The sequence below is a fragment of the Arvicanthis niloticus genome, chromosome 3, assembly GCF_011762505.2.
Source record: "Arvicanthis niloticus isolate mArvNil1 chromosome 3, mArvNil1.pat.X, whole genome shotgun sequence".
Taxonomy (NCBI): domain Eukaryota; kingdom Metazoa; phylum Chordata; class Mammalia; order Rodentia; family Muridae; genus Arvicanthis; species Arvicanthis niloticus.
The window spans coordinates 117,733,299-117,753,374 of NC_047660.1; the positions used below are offsets into that span (position 1 = coordinate 117,733,299).

The window sequence follows — 20,076 nt, forward strand, 5'->3', positions numbered from 1 at the left end:
GGAAGAGGAAGAGGAGGAAGAAGAGGAAGAGGAGGAAGAGGAGGAAGAGGAGGAGGAAGAGGAGGAAGAAAGAGAAGGAGAAAGAGGATGAGAAAAAGGTACATAAAGCAGATCTTTCCTTCCCTCTCCAAGCACCAAACACAACGCTTTCAGATTCTTGGTGATAACATCTTTCCTACTGAAGTAAAAGTCCTGGTCTACCTCAGCTGTTTTATGGTGAGCTTCACAGTATCAGGTATACATCTAACCATTCTTACTCATCTTCAAAGACCTCAATATAAAACTCTCTTCTCCTTCAACACTGGACACTGTATTTTCTTCATTATACTTTAAAGCAGTACTTAAAACCTTGTCCTTTATGAGTATATGGTAGCAAGGACTGAGCCCAGGGTCAAAGCTGCTTGGCAGGTGAGCACTTCATCCTCAGCCCGAAATAAATGTCCTAATATTAGCTGCTTGCCAAGCTCTGTGTCTCTCAATTACATAGTAAGAAAATATTTACATTTTTTAAAATTAAAATATATTTTTTAATAAATTATAATTTAAAAGGTGAAAATAAATACAAGTTCTATATATTGAATTATAGATTAAATAAAACTCAAACAATACCTAACACTCATTAAAGAAAACAAGCAGTACATTTATCTAGAAAGAAGTTACTTATAGTCCCTGTCCTTAGACAAATGTTATTGCATACTTACGAAGTTCCACATGAGGATTTGTGAGTTGTTTCTTCTGTGTATCTCCTCCATCTATTTCATCTAAAAGTTTAATATATAGTAAAAGTATGTTAGAAGTTCATTTTGTCTTTCTTTCAATATAGCAACAAAAGTTAGCAAATTAATAATAAAAATATCCTAATCAAATTATTATAAAGCACACATTAGACAAACAAATTGTGCAAATGACTACAGTAAAAAAAATGTATGTTCTTTCCTGGGATTTCAATATTTCAGGCTGGTTCATTTTTCTTACATGCAAGTGACTTCTGTGACAGCAATACAGTAAACTCAGCTTTTACACCAAGAATCCCCATGGCTTTTCTATCCATATTTATGATACTTTTTTAATAGACTGAAGTCTTAGTATGTAGACTGCATCCTAATATGTAGAAGAACAAATCACCCCTAAGTTTCACATTTCAAAATCACTTGTAATCATATCCTTCATATCCTGTCCCTCAAGGGACACATTATAAATACCTATAGTCCAATGGGAACAAACAGATATCAAACAAATACTTTAATTAACAGTAAAAAAAATTTCAGGGGCTATTATTTTTGTTTTGTTTTGCTTTATTTTGAAGCAAGGTGTTACCATATGACCAAAACTAGCCATGAACTCACAATCCTCCTGCCTCAGCCTCCTGAATGCTAGGATTCTAATTGTACACCACCAAACCAATCTGCAGTTTTGATTTTTTTTTCTTTTTTCATATACAATGTATGTTGATCATATTCTTTCCCCTCCCTCAATTCCTGCAAGATCCTCCCCAACTCCCTACCCACCTAACTTCATACTTTTGTGTCCTCTCCTTCTTTCTTAAAAAAGAAAGAAAGAAAGAAAGAAAGAAAGAAAGAAAGAGAGAGAAAGAAAGAAAGAAAGAAAAGAAAAGGAAAAAAAAAAAAGACCAAAAACAAAACATGAAAATAAAGACCAAAATCTAAAACAAAACATGCGCACATACCAAGAAGGCAAAAACAGAGAGTATTTTATGTTGGCCAATTATTCCTGGGCACGAGGCCTGCCCTGGAGTGTGGCTGATAACTCAGTGACACTCCACTGGAGAGAACTGATTCTCCTTTCCCAGCAGGAATCAAGTGCTAACAGATTCTTGGTTAAGAGCAGGGCTTTTCAAACCAGACAAAATCCCAACATGAGAAAGGAAGTGCAATTGCTATTTTTTTTAACTTCTCTTTCATGATCTAAGTTACAAGTCACCAAACAATTCCTCTAAAGAGTCAAACAGTAAATACTTCACTAAGCTACAACTTCTCTGCTGACCACCAACTTAATGTGAAGCAATCAGACAACAGAAAATAAATTCACATGGCCCTATTCTGATAAAATTTTATTTTTAATCAGGTAGCAGAGTTGGTCAAATTTGCCAAATCTAAACATAATTAGGTAAACATAGTTTCTAAATATCAAAATGAAGGTACATATAAATAACCACAATCTTACAGTGACTGGAAAAGAAGAAAACATCTATAGGGGGTAACGGGGTATTGAAAAGTTGAGTACATATTTCGAATTATGTTTACATATATAGAAATGCCATTTAGCCCTTAAAAGACGATGCTTTTGTTTCTTTATACATATGAAGAGTGAGGCTTTCTGATTCTAACACATTAAATATAACAGTGCAGATATTTGAACCCAGACAGATTTCAAGTATCATGCTGTTTCTGGTCTATTAAACTAAAGAGTTAAAATGAAGAGGATGCCCTAGCTTCGGCAAAGAATTACTTACTTAAACCTATTAAAAATACACAAAGCTAAAGAAAATAAATTAAAGCTTAAAATAAGCACACACGGTCAACAACACACCTTGAGGCTCCAGGCCTTGATTCTCCATCCCTTCCTTGCCAGTCTGCCCAACCTGGTAGTATGCACTATCTGCTCCACGTAAGGTCTCTCTCTTCTGAGAAGATAAATCAGGGCTCTTGCCTGCTGTTCCTCTGAAGAAGGACAACATTCCTGAAGCTTTTTTGGCTTAAAAGTAGAAGGTACCACATTAATGTAAGTACAGGTCAGTAACTGAAAACTACAAGTTTTCAACCTTTTGTTGGCAATAACCACTGTGTGATGTTACTGAGTCTGTATTACACAGATATTCTTATTTACAAATTGCAATTCCCCATGCTGCTGCTGTTTGTAAATCCTTTCCCCCCATTTGCCCTCATCAGAAACAAGACTGAAGGTCAGCATGTTAAATTCTCCAGAAAGTCGATCAAAATCCTTTTAAAAGCAGTCATATTTTAAGCAGTAGAATAAATTACCACCAAGTTCTCATAAGATTGAAGCAGTTTAAAAACTAACATAAAATAATTTCATAAGCAAAAAGAGTTAAAAAGATTTTTGTATCTTAAGTATTCTGAATTATGATTTATTCTTATTTAATGTATACTGGTATTTTGCCTGCATATAATTACACCATGTGTATGAGTGCCGGAAGAAGTCAGAATCCCCTGGAACTTTCAAGTTATAGACGGCTGTTAACCATTATGTGGGTACTGAAAAATCAAACCCAGGTTCTCTGGAACAGCAGTCAGAACTCTTAACCCCTGAGCCAGTTATCCAGTCACTGTGTTCTGCACTTTAACAAAGGAAAACATTTTGTTTACAGCATCTTTCAAAACAATAAAGTATCATGTTCACTTTGTTACAAGTACATCTGTGCTCTTCAGTTGAACTGGTCAGGACTGAGTCTTAGAGCCAGCTACCTCTCCATTTGTACGAATCGTCATCTGCTTTTTGGGTCTCTACACATAGCTATCCCTACAAAAACTGCTGTTCTGTTAGCAAAGACTTGTGCACCAGTAAATATTAAGCACTTTTATGGTTGATACTCTATCATATCTTTTCTAGCCCCTCTAGGGCTGGAAAGACGGCACCGCTGCTAAGAGCACTGCACTGCTCTTGCTGAGGACTTGAGTTCTGCTCCCAGTACCCACATCACACAGCTCAAACTGCCTTAACTCCAGCTCTAAGAGATCAGACACCTTCTGACTTTATGGGCACTTGGACTCAAATGAACACATCCCTACACAGAGGCACACTCATAATTAAAGACAAATAGGTCTGGAGAGACGGCTCAGCAGTTCAGAGCACATTCTGTTCTTCCAGTAGACCTCTGTTTGGTCCTCACACCCAGCTAGCTCCCTGAAACTCTAGCTCCAGATGATCTGACACCCTCTTCTGTCCTCCAAGAAGACACACACAGCATACAGGTACACAAACATACACAGACATATACATGAATAAAAATAAAATCTTTTTAAGGATGGCAAAAATTTATACTTTTGCTTTTGGGTTTATAGAGTTTTACTGAGCATATTAATATGTATGACTCTAATAATTTATCACTTATAAAATTCATAGAAAGTGAACTGCCATTTGTTAAGCTTTACAGTCAGTTGAGCTGCTGGGACTACTGATCCAGAGTATCAGCAGATAGTTAACAAGAGTCACTGTCAAGTCCCAGTTCTCTCTCTCTCTCTCTCTCTCTCTCTCTCTCTCTCTCTCTCTCTCTCCCCCTCACCCCCGTCTAGCCTTCGGCAGTTATTAGTCTGAACCTCAGATTCCTTCCTAAAAATATGGATACATCAGATAAATCTTATGTGAATACAGTAAAGTTTAAAAGGCAAAACCAAAAAAGTTTTCATTATGTCAATAACAACATAAAATTTAAAAACTGTACATTGCTGCTGTTTCTTAGGTTGTGTATTTTAAACAAAAAGACAAATTCTTTCTTCACAAAGGGCTTCTCCAAGTTTTAAATTCTGTAAATTGAATGTATATTTCAAGGAATACTCAAAGAAAAAGCAATACACCTTTTAAAAAGATGAGAAAAATGTTTATTTTTCAAAGACCGATTCTTACCAAGTGGCATTTTCTTCCACAAATCATGAATACAACAATGGTAGAAATGTCTGCATGTGGGGCCAGTGGTGGCTCAGTGGTAATGGGCGCCTGCCTATTAGCCCAAAAACCTGGAAAAGATCACTGAGACCCACACTGTGGGAGGAGAAGACTACCTTCCACAAGTTGCCTTCTGCTTTCCACACTCATGCTAATACACACACACACACACACACACACACACACACACACACACACACAAATAAGTACTAATGAGTAGATATAATAAAAGCCTTAAGTCTTACTTGGCTGAGGTTCTGCTTCTACTGTACGGTGTGTCTGTCCTCCACTGACTTCAGGTAATCTAACAGGACTGCTGCTCTTTGGTCTGTTATCTAAAGCACTACCATGAAAAAGAAAGAAAGAAAAGAAAGAATTTGAAGATATTCAGATAAAAAACAAAAAACAAGAATTCTAGTTCCTAAATTACTGTATTTCTTACCTAACACTACCCTCAATATCTGAAATCTGATTCATAATTTTAAAAAATACAAGTCACAAAAACATCTTGAAACATCTACTAGGTTTAAAAACATAAAGTACTAAAACTAGAAAAGTATGTTTTTTTTAAAAAAGGAGAAACTTTAATAAACTTTCTCCAAACTCAGAACTATATGTCAATTACCAAAATATACCAATATCATTTTTCTTTAGTTACAAAGATAATTAAAATTAAATCTTATCAGCTCAGTAAAGCAGGAGATTTTATTTCAGTAAGGATAAGCCTATGCCAATTTCTGTCTAAAACACAGAACATGCTAAGTAGATTGATTTGAGTATATTTTCTAAATATTAGGATCTTTAGTACTATAGAAAATTTACAAAGACTTAAAATTATAAAGCCAAGCCACAGCACAAACTTTCCAGGTTTTTCAACAAAACAGCCACTTCTCCTTATCATTAAAAAAAAATGCAAGTTTTAATCTACAGTACATAGTAACCCATCACAGCACGGTAAGAAAGTATGCACCAAGGGCTGTGTAAGGTCTTTTACAAGATTTGAATTTTGTTCCTCCAAAAGTTGGCTAAAGTGAATTATGTGAATCCTAGGAGATTCTATACTAATAAATGCTAACATAGAACTAAGAAGATATATAGAACAATGACAGAGCTCAATTTTAAAAGAATTTACTCAATCATGAATCACCTATTGGCTGGAAGCCCTTCTTCAGCACTGTTCCATAGAGTTGCTTTGGACAATTCCTCTAAGGCATTTCGGTATTCTTTACAACTTAGGGCAGAAATAGGTTGAAAATGTTAAACATTAAGTTCTTCTTTAACAATAATAAATTTTAAAATAACTTTTGTATTATAAAAGCATAATCATTATATGTGCCCATAGCTAAACAAATACATTAGGAATTAACAAAAGTAATCAAGCCTTATGAAAAAAATTAATGTCTTCTCAAAGAATTAAAAAATCACCGTCAACCATATCTAATAATCTTAACAATGATCCAAAACCACTGCTAAAGAGGTAGGGTGTAGTTCAGTGGGAGAGCTCTTGCCTAGCATATAAAGGCCTTGGGTTTAATGGCCATCAGCAACCCCTACACAACCCTCAAAAAAGAAAGGAATTTGAAAATGACTTTTCTAATGAAGGGCTAAACCTTTTAAAAATAATGATAGTAACATTCCAAAATTTTAAAACTCTGATTCTTGGACTATCAGCCTAATACTAGAATCCATTACTTTTCTAAAATACTGAAAGATACACTCTGGTACAACATTTGCTTCCAAATACTACAAAGAATAATTATATTTTTGTGCCTTTAATATCTATGAACTGTGATAAACCAATGAGAAAAAACAGACAAAAAAAAGTATCATCTCCATAATGCTAAAGCACAAAGGAAAAAAAAGCACTATATAGGCTCTTGTAAAGAAAATAATTCTTATCTAATGTAAACTCTAAAGTTCATGAAGGTAGAATCAGATACAACCATACCATTTACTCTGATATATGCAATATCTATGTACCACATTTTGTTTATAATCAAATATTTTCCAATAAATGGGATACTTTATAATCAATACATAAAAAACACTTTTTTATTTTTATACTTTACAATGAAAAATTTTAGTTAAGAACCTTATATGCTATTTAAACTAAATTCACCACTGCCATGATAGCTGTATAAAGCAGATACTGAGGATTTTAGACATTAGATATAAATATTTTAAAGGTGCAATGCTTCTTTATGATCATGATAACTACTAAGCTAAACATCCAAACATGTCTTTGGTAGAAGATGCAGAAACAGCATTCTCCAGGTAGGAAATTTCAGCCAGTATGTGTGCAAAGTAGGAAAAAAAGTAATATTCAGATATTGCAAAATGGGTTCACTGTTACATTAACAACTAAACTATAGAGTAAGAGTTAACAGGTATAAATTAGACAGTGGTTAGCATTTTCAAGGTTTAATAGATACTATACCAGGCCACATTAGTAACTACTTGCTTAAAAGCCATGCATTATCCCAGTATTAAAGATTTTCAAATACAAAAAGATTCTCATGCTTAACAAACATATATTTTTGCTTGTATCTAAAGAGCCCCAAACAAGGTAACTAACAGACAGATTTAAAAAGACACAGATGTAACTACAGGAAAGACTCATAATACCTGAGTGCAAAAGCAATGATGGAGCTGGGTTCTTTCTCACAGACAGCAATGGGCACCCGTTCGTGTTCATACATTAAGTAGTGTTTATCTGGATCACTGCCCAATAAATAAAAATATACTTTGAAGTAAATCAAATATAAAATTGATTAACCCAGTACAATCAAATTTCAGGACAATTTAAGATAATACTGAGCAATGTGACCATAACTAAGAAAGCCAAAATGTATACAAATGTTGAGAAATTGAATAAAATAAACAATAAAAATAACAAGAAAAGTTTATAAATCAACTGGAAAATTGTCAGAAATAGGGGTTTGGAGAGATGGCTGGCTCAGCAGAGAAGAGCACAAAGAGCAGGATAAGATTCCCAGCACCCACGTGGCACCTTGCAACTGTCTGTTACTCCTATCCAAGAGGAATCCAATTCTCTCTTCTCATCTTTCCAGGCACCAGGCACAAACTTGGTACACAGACATACATGCAGGCAAAACACCCATATACATAAAATAAACATTAGGAAAAGAAATAGGTTTCAAATTGGAGGACTCTAGAATAGTTACTCCAAAGCTTTACATACCATCAAGACCTTGGCCATACTAGTCTCAAAAAGGAATATGCAATGAATAGTCTAAATTCATGTTCTATTTCTAGCCTCAGAGAATGCCTCCCAGTAATTATGCAGAAACTGTGCTGACAGTTCCACAGCAAATAAGACAACAAAACCACTCTACTGTCATCACACAGAAACCGAGTGCTGACTCTACTTCAACCCAAATTTTGCTCTCTGACTTCTGCTCCAACTCTGTTGGGAACTATGAGGTAGAGTCACTGACTTTACTTTAAATGCCATTTACTCACTATCTAATATGGGAGAAAAACAGTATTGAGGAAAACTCCTATTTCAGTATTTTCCATGCGTGTACATGGTTAACAATACACTGGTGAGAATGAAACAGGTTAAGTTTGTAGTACACAGGAGTAAAGAAACAAGTCTGTAAATAAATACAATCATTCTCTGATCAATGCAAAAAGAGAATTGTTTGCAGATGAGTGTTTAACTCCTGTTCCCCAAATGCTAGGTTGAAATCCTAGCCCCAGTGTAATGGTTTTAGGAGACAGTGCCTTTAGATCCTAAGGATGAAGACATCCTAAATGGGAGTAGTGTCCCTGACAAGAGGGACAAGTGAACTCTCTTTCCACCATGTGAGGACAGCCTAAACAAAGACCCTCAGAATCTACCCTGCAGACATGAGCTTGATCCTCCCGCCTTCATAACTGTGAGAAATAGTTTTTTATCATTTATAAACCAGTATATAGAAACTCATTATAGCAGCCTAAACTAAGATAAGAATCCTAACAAAACATAGAGGCCTATCCGGTTAGTACTGGGGCATAGAAGGACCATCCAGTAAAGCTGTCTTCAGAAAAGAACATAACTTTCAGATTAAGAAAGATGGTAAAAACACAAAGGCCATTAATAGAAAGCAACAAATGACACTGAAGAAACAGACATTCAGACCTGGTGTTGAGAAAACAAGCCTTTATATCTGACTACCATGTGATGTATCCTAAACTGTCTGAGTCTCTTCCCTCAAGACCATAAACTTGTAAGAGCAATGCACTTCACCTGGGGGGGGGGGGAGCTGAACAGTCACTAAATAGAAACTTAATTACTTAATTACTACTGAATAAAAACAAAGGTCCTTATTAACAAACGAATTGGATGCACTTGTACCACCAAAACAAAGGCAGCATTTGATGCCAAACAGGTCAACCAGTAGAGAGACAAGCTTTTACAACCATTATATATTTCTTTCCTGTTTGAGTGAATACAACATAAAAAAATATGAAAACATGCATGGGCCATTTTGCTGCTTATCAGTATCCTGTTACAATGAATATACTCATATACACCAGCAATATGTCTTTTAAAGATAAATGAATGTAGACTAAAGAGATGGCTCAAATCACTAGCACCCATATAAAAGGCCAGGTATAACCATACATGTCTGTGACCCCAGTACTAAGGGAGACAGAGACAAGAGGATCACCAGAGTTTGCCAGGCATCAACCTAGCTATGAGTTCAGTGTAATACCTTGTCTCAAAGAAATAAGGTAGAGAGTGATATGACCAGACACCTAATGTCTCTCTCTGGCCTCTGTACAAGGGTACTTACTTCCATATACATATATAACACCATACAAAGCCCCCACCCCTCACACAAGCAAAATTTTTAAATAAGTTTTTTAAAACGTCAGTGGATATAGCACTTATCTTTACATAGATACATATGTGTTGTATATCTTTTTTCCTAACTAGTGCCTTCACACACTAAACATTCTGTTTTCTTCTTTCATTCTCTATGACAGAACATTCTAAAAATTGCATGCCAAAAGCCATCTCTTTTACTAGGATGATGTAAATTTAGACTTAACCATATCTGCAGATATACTGATCCATATAAGTAGGGAATAAGTAGTGAGCACGCCACTTCATTCTGAAATACTTACAAAGGAAACGGAATGGGATTATAGCTGTTTCCTGGAAGCAAATTAGCAAAGATGGCTTTCATGGTTGACTTTTCCTTCACCTGGCTGTCTGTGGATCCCAGCAAATGCCCATCAAATACATCTAGGATAAAACATATTCCACTTTTACATTAACATTCAGGAAAAACAAAGAGCAGAAGTATCTGTTTTATTTCATTTTCTCTTCAGAATACAGACAGATATAAACTACAGCTTCCAGTTTCTGGTCTAAGAAAGCGGCTCTTAGGACATGAAATGGCAAGAGTGAAATCTACTCGACACTGGTTCAGAGAGATGTGTGTAAGTCCTCACACCTGACACTCAGACCATCCTGTTTCAGCACTCTCTTCCCACAGCAGGATTTTTAAGGAAATGTCTGTCTGATCATGAGTGAGCTGTCCCAGCACTGTACTCCAACTGAGGAATGTGCCCTCTGGCTGTTACACCAGAGCTTAGCAGCAATGGTAAAGTGACCCAAAATTTAAAGCAGTTATTGCTTAACAAAAAACAGGAGATGAAAGAAGGTATGAGCTTTATAACATAAATGTTTAAAAAAAAAAAAAAAACTGGCAGAAATTTGTTTCACCTAACAAAGAAATAATACATTTTACATGCCTTAAAAAAAAAAAACCCTAAAATGTAGATAACATTGAATAATATTGTCTTACTAGAACATTTACATACACAAATTGATGCATGTCAAGTAGTACTAATAGAAGGAGGAACAAAATGAAAACCTTTGTTAAAAAAGTACTTTTGAAATACTTTATGATTTCTGTGCATGAGTGTTTTGCCTGCATATGTGTATGTGCACCACATGCCTGACTGGTATCCAAGGAGAGTGTCAGAAGAGCAAGAAAAAAAGTCCCTGGGACAGGAATTACAAATAGTTGTGAGCTAACATGTGGACTCTAGGAATCCATCCCAATCCTCTGGAAGAGCAGCAGGTGCTCAAAACCACTGACGCATCTCTTCAGCCCCTTAAAAATACACTTTTAACAAAAATGAAATAAACAATTCTAAAGACTAAGAAACCACTATGTCATGGAATTAGCATGTTCTTCTTTTTCAGAGACACGTATAAAGCAAGGAATAATCTCAGTCTTAGATTCAATAACATTGAGTAAAACATGGCCCACACCTTACCTTCAGAGCCACTGGCTGTATCTAGGTCAGGGGGCCCTCCCACTAACTGCTCAGACAGGGCCTCAGGAGGAGTGGGCAGCTGGAGATGGGTGGAGCTCGTAGAGCTTTGGCTGGACAGGGTTGTCAAGAAGCGATCCTCTAAACAAACACACAATCTTAAATAGGTCACTAAAACAAAAAGTCCATGTCATAATGCTCATAATATTTCTTAACTGCAAAATCATTTATTTCTACTTGTTAAAACAGAAATTTCAACTTTTCAAAAACCACTGAACTGATCACAGGGCTCCCAATGAAGGAGTTACAGAAGGAGCTGAAAGGGTTTGCGGCCCCGTGAGGAGAGCAACAATACCAACCAAACAGAGCTCCAAGGGTCTAAACAACCAGCCTGGGAGCACATAGGGAGGGAACCATGACTCCAGCTGTATATGTAGGGGAGGATGGCCTTGTTGGGCATAGGTGGGAGAGGAGGTCCTTGGTCACGTGAAGGCTGGATGCCCCAGTGTGGGTGAATTAGAGGGTGGGGAGGTGGAAGTAGGTGATGGATGGGGCCACATCCTCATAGAAGCAGGAGGAGGTGGGGATGGAATAGGATGTTTCTGGGGAGGAGTGGGGGGGGATAGGGAAAGTGGATAACATCTGAAATGTAAATAAATAAAATGTCCAATAAAATGTCCATTAAAAATTATGTAAGTCATGTAACTCGTGACATAAAAATTGACACAAAAATCCAGAAAGATTGTATGACTTAACCACAACCAAATCTTGGTGACAAAACTGTGTCAGCCAATCCTGACCTCTATCCAACAATGCTACATTGTTTACCTAGATATTACTCAGCTTAACAGAGAATGGGATTAGAACACTATGGGGAGACTTTATCCGAAGAGAGGAAAAATACTGTTAGAATTATTATAGAAAAATATTTTTTAAATGGTAATTTCTTTGCAGTAGTCAGCCTATGTAAGTTTTCCCAATTCCAAGATGGCACCAAGTTATTGAAGAAAAAAATCGTAAATCTAAAAAATAATTTAATGATATAAAATATAAATTCAGCATGCTAAGATAGAGCCTTGCAACAGGGAGGCTGACCAGCATAAGCAAAAGAGAAAGCTGGCGTCAGGTTTTGTTCTTCTCCTACTGGCAGCCCTCGATACATTGTACGCTTTTCTCACATCCTCCTTTATGTTCTTATAGCACACTGCATGACAGTCTCAGACCAGAAAGAATCAGAATGTTCTATAAGAAGGAGGAAATGACTATGGACGAGTATATTAGAAAATAATGCTCACATTAGCAGTTAAAAGCAGTTACAAAGCAAAAAATCTCCTTAAAGGCAAGAGCGAGAGGTCACCATACTGAAGACCAACCTTTTTCTCCATTGTGAAGTCCTGGAGAAATATTCCTTGGAGATGTGTCCATTGCACTTATCTATAGAGATATAAATATGCTATTCTTAAGGATCATATTTTAAAACTAGTCTAACCCCATGAATCTTGAAATTTTTGAACTTACGACCTGTTTCCACTAAAATATTACCTCTTGATAATTTAAAGTGGCTCTTGCCACCTTAATTAAACCTGAGTACATTCTTAAATGGCATCTACTGGTTCACTTAAAATAACTCTATAAAACATACATATAAAAACTACCTGAAGAGTAAAGCTATTTTCCAAAACTTAAAGAAAAAAGAGCACTAATGAAGAGTATCACTGTTTCACGTGTTCAGAAACATCTTTGATGTCTGGCTAACTATAAGACAGCTAGATTCTGTATTTACTCTACTGAGACATACTATCACAACACCAATCCTGGCTTTAAACAGACATGCAGATTATAAAGAGAAAACCAGCAGACGTGGACCCATACTTTGAGAACATTGCTGTAAATAATAGCTCACATCTTGGCTACTTACATCTCGGAACACTTGTGTTTGTCAAGTAAGCCTACTCATCTCTGATAATCCATCCACTGAGCCTTCTTACGTCTGAATATCCATGAACAACATATATTAGACGGACTATAAGCCCCACAGAGAATTTAGTTAGGAGTCATTTCTTATTCAGTAAAGATTAGCACACCACAGAAATCTTTATTTGTATCTTACATAAAATAGCCCACCACTATTACCTACTTTACACCAAAATTCTATTTTCTTTTAGGGTTTTCTACAATCTTCTATTAGTCACTAAATCTGTATGAGTCCATGTGTTTTCTTGGGAGTCTATGTATTTTCTATCAGTTTCTTTTTAACCAGGCAAATATTTCATGAGATAGTAACTACAGATTGTAACTATAGCCTGTTCACAAATGCATGCCATGTAACCCAGAAAAATGCCTAAATCTAAAAAAAAGCACTCAAGACAATTTATCAAAAAGCCATGCAACAGAATTTCAAGTAAATTTTCTACTTCCCTAAAGCAGATCACCTACTGGATGATAATGTATTTTCAAGTTTATGTCTACAGACTGTACTCAAAAAGGTCTCATACTAGGCATTACAAGGTGCACATACATACATGTACGCAAAAGCATTCATGCCATAAAAGTAAACAACTATATTTTTTTAAAGGAAAAAAAATAAAGACTGAGAACTCTACTATATACTCTGAGAAACCAGAGCTCTTCTCTTCCTCTTTTATATCTTCTATACTGTCTCAGGTAGAGCAGCCTTTTTAGAAATACTCAAATAAATAAATTATAACATATTATTTTAATAGGTATTAAAATATAAAAGTAATCCAGATCATATGCACCTGAAAAATTCACACATGACAGAAAACTTTATGCATTAAACTATTACTCCTAAGTGTTAGAAATGGAATTAACTATATTTCTATCAGTGAAACAACAAAGACAATGCTACACTTTATTACCTTGCTTTCTTCACCTTGTCTCAGTCTCCCAGGACTGGGAGGAACTGAAGGCCTCTTTCTACCTTTTTCCTGCTGGAAAAGGTCCTGTAACCTATAGCCACAGGCAAAAAGAACATGGTTTTGTTTTCAGTACCTTAAATTCTACTTATAAACTTTTTCCTGTTATAGACTTTAAAGCTGTACACAGCCACTACTGAATTATTACGATAGCCAAAGCTGATTCACAGCACACTGATCTAGTTCAGTCTCACTCAACAGCACACACATTTAAAACACTAGCAATGAAGGCTGCTTCCTCTTATCTTAACAAACTATGTAAAGGCTGCAGTATGTTTTAAAGGATGAACAGAACAAAGGCCAAAATTACGTAAATAAAAAAGTAAATAAATCCCTTTATAACTAAGAAAATGGAGCATGTAAAATCAATGAGGATATTTAAATTTAAAAACTGGAATTAGGGATTAAACTAAGTAACAAAGCACTGCCTAACAAATGCATTGCCTTGGTTTGGTCCCCAGAAACAGAAAATAACTTTTGAAATACTATGGTAGAACAAATTTGGCAATGCTATCAACAAAAACCCGACAAAGCCTCACCTGCTGTTCCACGCTTGGAGCACCTCACAGAGGCTTTGCTTCTTGGCAATGAGTGACTCAAAAATGGACTGCAGTTGCTGAGGGGTATCCACAGAGGAAGACATGAGCCTTGCCTGCATCTTCTCAGTCCAGTTCTTAAACTCACCCTCTTCCATCTGGAAGACAACAGATCCAAGTTTGGTAAGCTGAGATACCATAGAAACAGAGGGGCTTCTTGGAAACAGTAGTTTCCAGATTTTCTATAAAAGAAACAATTACCTCCTTTTGTGCAAAGATATCTTCCATCTTTTCCTCTCTAGTTTTGCTAAATGTATCCATTTTCAAGGATGCAAGTCTCTCATCAACAGCTAGGTACACCTGTGAAACCCTAAAAGTGATGACAGAGCACCATCCATGTTAGAGGAGCTGAAACCAAACTATCCCATAGAAATTAGGGGAAAGGCATTTTACATAAAACTATAGCTAAAATGAATTCTCAGCAGAAAATCGTATGGAATTTTGCAAAGAAAACCAAGGCATCAAAGGATTTACTTCAAACTTTTAAGTTGTCAGTTATGTTTTAGAGGTATTCCGCTACATTATTTTTCACACTGAGCACATACGATCTATAATTAGAAAAGGAAAGTTACTCATATTTCAAAAACAGAGTTAAATGAGTAAACCTGATAATTAACATGGATTACAAACATGACCAAGCAAAAATGGATGACCAAAGCAACTAAAACCTACTTCTGAAAAAAGTCCTTGAGATCCTGAAGAAGAGACACCTTCAGTGGGGCTTGACGCTTAATGAATATTTTTGGTAGTGGAACACATACTTCAAGAAGCCGAATAGGAGAATAACTGAGGAAAAAAACAGCAACAAAAGAAAATGAAAACTATTTTAATAATTTATACAAAGCATATACATATATATGTAAATGATCAATTAATTCGAATGAGCATAAGAGAAAATAATATTTTCTATAAAATTAAGTTTCATAAAGACAAAAAAAAACCTTTCAACCACCAGAAATATCTTTCCCAATATTGAGAGGATTTTGGTTTACCCTTGCCAATGATGCTGTTATTTATCCCTCTGAGGGGCCATCTGCTATAAAAACAGCAATGACTTTAATACAAACTTTTGCTATGGATCTGAAGAAATTTAAATAAAGTTAAATAGGTACTTATTAGCTCTCAGCTCTTGAGGTTTCTTCATGCTGAAGTCTTCACTTCCTTTCTACTTGAAGTATAGACTAGTAAATGCTATCTATACCCAACTATATCCTACATTTATGGTTAAAAGCCCTTGTCTTAAAAAGAAAATTCTAATTAATAAATATTTTATGAGTATATTGTGTGAGATACAGTTTTAAATGCCTAGAATACAGCACCAAAATTCCTGCCCTCGTAACTTAGGAATAATGAACTAACCAAAATGTAAATATATAAAGTATCTTTATCAGAGTCTATGGGGAAAAAACAATGAACAGAGAATGAAGCATGGAGTACTTGGCAGGTAAGAGCTAAATAGAGAGCTCTGGTAATAAGGAAGCAACAGGTAGGTATCTGAGAAACAAGCAGCTGAGAGAAGGAAGGATAAGTACAAGGCTCCCAGGTAGGTACCTAGCTGGCATGGCAGAGGGCAGACCAGAGCCAGTGAGACTTAAGCAGAGTGACTGTGAGCAGTAGGAGGTGAGAACACAACCCTTGGGCAACCAGAGTTTGTAAGGGTTTATAAGCCAGAAAATAGATTCTGGCCACTACTTGGTAAACCAGATACCTTTGGAATTTCTAGAGCACAATAGGGAACTGCTGATTTTCCTGTAACAGGGTCACTTTTGACTGCTGAACAGAGCTGAGAGCCAGCTATAGGAGTAAGGCTAAGAAGTCTGCCCAGAGCTACTGTGATAACCTCCTGCTAAAACAAGAGGCTTAGCCACAGTGGCAATGCTTAGGTCAGTCAAGTGTTGGTATTACTAGTTTCTGAGGACAAAGCTTAAGGTGTTATCACATTTGATATGGCAACAGTGACTTATTCCTTGAACTTGGAATTTTAGCTTTGTTCGAAGTATCTTAGGATCTTTGTGGTAACTAATATCTCAACGAAATTCTCAGACTTTCAGATGCCAAAAGCAATGGTCCAGAGTGAGTCAGGAAACAGAAAATCAACCAATGTTTAAACCATGACTCCCATCACTGACAGCTTATAACAGAATAACAATACTGCCTAGTTCTTAGGATAAAGGGTAACTAACACTAAAAGTTCTTAAAGCATAGCTCTCTGCATTTGCAAGGTTAGAGACAGGGAAGACATACACACACGCCCAAATGCAACCCAGTAATGGAAGTGTTCTATCTGTAAGGAATGGATAATACGCATGACCCCTCTGCCTTCTTACCTGAAAGACGCCACCATCTGGTTATAAGAAAAATACTGGTGATAATCATGGTGGATAGAGTGACCACAAGGCTCAGCATTGGCTCTGCGTGTGTACTGGTGGCCATAAAATCGAAGTTCAAGGTACTTTGCAAATGACATAGACCAGGATTCATTTGAAAGAGCAACAACTGGTGTTACCTGAAGTTCGGGGGAGGGGGGAGGGGAGAGTAATAAATTACAGACTAAGAATCTCACTTATGAAAGATATATCTCTATTTTTCAAGACAAACAACATATTCTGACTGAGGTGGAAAAAACAAAAACCTAGGAAAAGAATAAACTCTTCAAGCTGGATTTGACTGGGAGACTAAGAGAAGAGCAGCTACAGTAACCCCAGCATCATCAATCTGCCTGTATACTATATACTGTACACTGTATACTGAAGAACAGCTGCAGTAACGTCTGTACCGTCAATCTGCTTATATACTGCTTACTTTCCTTCTTTACAACTTTCTAAATGGCCATAGGTCCATGTTCGTAGATGCACCTGGTTCCCACTGACTGGCATTTCAGATAGATAGGGCTTCCTTATCAACACACTCAGAAACAGACATAAATTATTCCCTTAAAATAAAATCAGTAATGGTGGGCAATGAATAACTGATCAAAGGGCAATAGTCATTTTACCATACTTCCTTCCAAATCAGGTGCGTTCATTTACACACACTTTCAACATTAACTGAAAATACCAACTCTCTCATTTTCCTACCAATCCTACAAGTTATTCATCTTTAAAACGTTATTTCTTTTTTTTTAAAAAAAAAAGGCATTTTCTTATTTCATTTATATTTGGCTTTACTTATACTTCAACTACATTAATGAATAAATTTTATTTGCATATTTACTGCCCATTTGCATTAAATTACTTTCTTGTACCCTTTGCCCTCCTTTTACACTACTGTGGCTTACAAAATTCAACATTACATTTTCCTCAGCTAGGAGCTTTTATTGTATGAATAACGCTTTTCCTTTCTAGCATAACCCCATAATTTTTTTTTTAAATCTTAAATGCATAAACCAAAGCATGGAAAACACACTAAAATTTAACTCTTCATTTAATTCAACAGTCACTACACAATATACACCAGTGGTTCTCAAAGGTGACACCTTTGGAGTCACCTAAGACCATTGAAAAACACAGATATTTACATTACAATACCTAATAATAGTAAGTTGTTAATGTTGTTATGAAGTAGCAATAAAAATAATTTAATGGTTGGGGGTAACCACAACATGAGGAACTGCATTAGGATGGTGAAGAACCCCTAATCTGTAGAGTTCACAACAAAATGCTACAAGCTGTCTAACGGGACCAAGATCAAAAGGCCTAAGGGTATGAAAATAAGGCTGGGACCTAGCTTAATTGTAAAGCACTTGCCTAGCATGTATAGCCTGATATCCACTAACACACACACAAGAAAATATGAAAGACTTTGATTACTACAAATCACTACAGGCCAGTAAGCCAACAGCTCATAAAGAAAACTAATGTCACCATTCTCAGGGGTTATACGAACAAACACACTTTTACCTACAATTATCATAAATACTTTCCAATCATACTTCAAAATACATCAAGATAATAATAAAGGCAATTTTAATACATATTCACTTAAGTCTGAACAGTTTGTATTTAAACTGTTATAGGGACTGAAGAGATGGCTCAGCAGTTAAAAGATTACTGACTGTTATTCCAGAGGGCCCAGGGTTTGATCTAAGCATCTACACGGAGTCTCACAACCATTCGTAACTACAGTCTCAGGGGATTCAACTCCCTTTTCTGACTTTCTTGAGCACTAAGCACACATATGGTACACAAACATACATGCAGGCAAACATTCATGTATAAAAATAAAAGTAAATGTAAACCACACATACACAAAAAGAAAAAAACCATAATTCTGGTGCTGGCGAGATAGCTCAGCAGGTAAGAATACTCCACTTAACTACCACCATTAACTCCAGTGTTCCAGGTTCTAAAGCCCTCATTTAGCCTACTCATGTATATACATGGAGTTGGCCACACACACATACACATAAAATTACATGAATATGTAAATAAATAAGATTATATAAATAAATGAATAAATCACAAACCTATGGCACTTCTCCAAAGATGGATTGAACCCATTTAACACAAAAACAAGCAAATAAAAAGAATCACAACACTGACATCATTTTTTTTCAGAGTTAGGAGAAACAGTTCAAAAAAAATTAAATACTCACCCATGTCATTTTTTTTAAAATTGACATAAAAACCTGTATTTTCAACAAAGCCTCATGTACATTTTTCAGAACAGTTGTTGATACAGACTCAGATTTGTTAGGTAAGTAGCTTAATACACTGTAGTTACTGCCTTCTAAGTCTATCTCCTCCTCTACAAGCCATCCCTTATTCTCTTTCTATTCCTAAGGTGCAAAACAGCACCTAGAAAACAGAAACATTGTCTGCTAAATTAACATACATAAGTTATCAAAATATAATTTCAATATATTTCTTGGACAAGGCATACTTATTTTATGTAATGACATATATTCCTTCAGTGAAGTTTAAAGTTTAGGTTAAGCATATAGCACTAGAAGGTTAAGTGAAGATCACAATGAAAAATAACAAAGTTCAAAAACCTACTGACTATACATTCCCCCAAAGAACTATACAAACAGAAAGAAATGTCACATAAAATGTCAATAGCAGCACATACTTGTTTGCAGATTCTGCACCAGGAATATGTGAGAATTGTATGTTGATATCCAGGAACTGGAGAATCCAACTCCTTCAATATTATCTGTACACAGCCTTGGCCATGAACAAAGCGTCGAATGTGATGAACCATGGGGGTGTCACAGAACATGCTAGGACATTGGTAAGAAGACCTGGAATAAATAAGAAAATCTTTCTCACATTAAATATGAAACAGAGTTCATACAGCAAGTACTGAATGATCAGCCACAACCAAGAAAGTACAGCAGTAGCTCTAGAAGAATGACAGACAGTGCACAACCTGAACAGGATGCACACTGCTCCAAGCTGTCTTAAACTGAAGCACAGTAGCAGTTCCCATTTGTCAGAGCACCTTATCTAATGTCCAATTTCAAACAACAGTAAAGCCCAGACATTTCTAAGGACTCTTCCCTGCAAAAGAAGCTTGTAACATTAAATCCTTCATGCCATGCTGTGAAACTTAACTGGAAACACAAATGAAACTTAAACTGATGTTGAGCTGCTCCCAAGCCT

The 20,076-nt window shown here is 36.0% G+C and overlaps 2 protein-coding genes across 6 annotated transcripts in view; one reads left to right on the forward strand and one right to left on the reverse strand.

The window, feature by feature from the left end:
- Positions 1-20,076, forward strand: part of LOC117705391 (gamma-crystallin D) — a 763,352-nt gene that overhangs the window by 564,211 nt on the left and 179,065 nt on the right. The window lies entirely within an intron of this gene.
- Positions 1-20,076, reverse strand: part of Pikfyve (phosphoinositide kinase, FYVE-type zinc finger containing) — a 92,515-nt gene that overhangs the window by 8,148 nt on the left and 64,291 nt on the right. For all 5 annotated transcript variants that reach the window (XM_076931765.1, XM_076931767.1, XM_076931764.1 and 2 more), the window contains 14 exons: positions 19,544-19,715; positions 16,801-16,979; positions 15,146-15,259; positions 14,675-14,783; positions 14,417-14,571; positions 13,821-13,911; positions 12,315-12,375; positions 10,945-11,082; positions 9,781-9,901; positions 7,270-7,365; positions 5,792-5,875; positions 4,890-4,987; positions 2,551-2,715; positions 702-761 (listed from right to left, as the gene is read on the reverse strand). In XM_076931765.1, the coding sequence (XP_076787880.1) occupies positions 702-761; positions 2,551-2,715; positions 4,890-4,987; positions 5,792-5,875; positions 7,270-7,365; positions 9,781-9,901; positions 10,945-11,082; positions 12,315-12,375; positions 13,821-13,911; positions 14,417-14,571; positions 14,675-14,783; positions 15,146-15,259; positions 16,801-16,979; positions 19,544-19,715 (1,643 nt within the window). The remainder of the gene's footprint in view (positions 1-701; positions 762-2,550; positions 2,716-4,889; positions 4,988-5,791; positions 5,876-7,269; positions 7,366-9,780; positions 9,902-10,944; positions 11,083-12,314; positions 12,376-13,820; positions 13,912-14,416; positions 14,572-14,674; positions 14,784-15,145; positions 15,260-16,800; positions 16,980-19,543; positions 19,716-20,076) is intronic.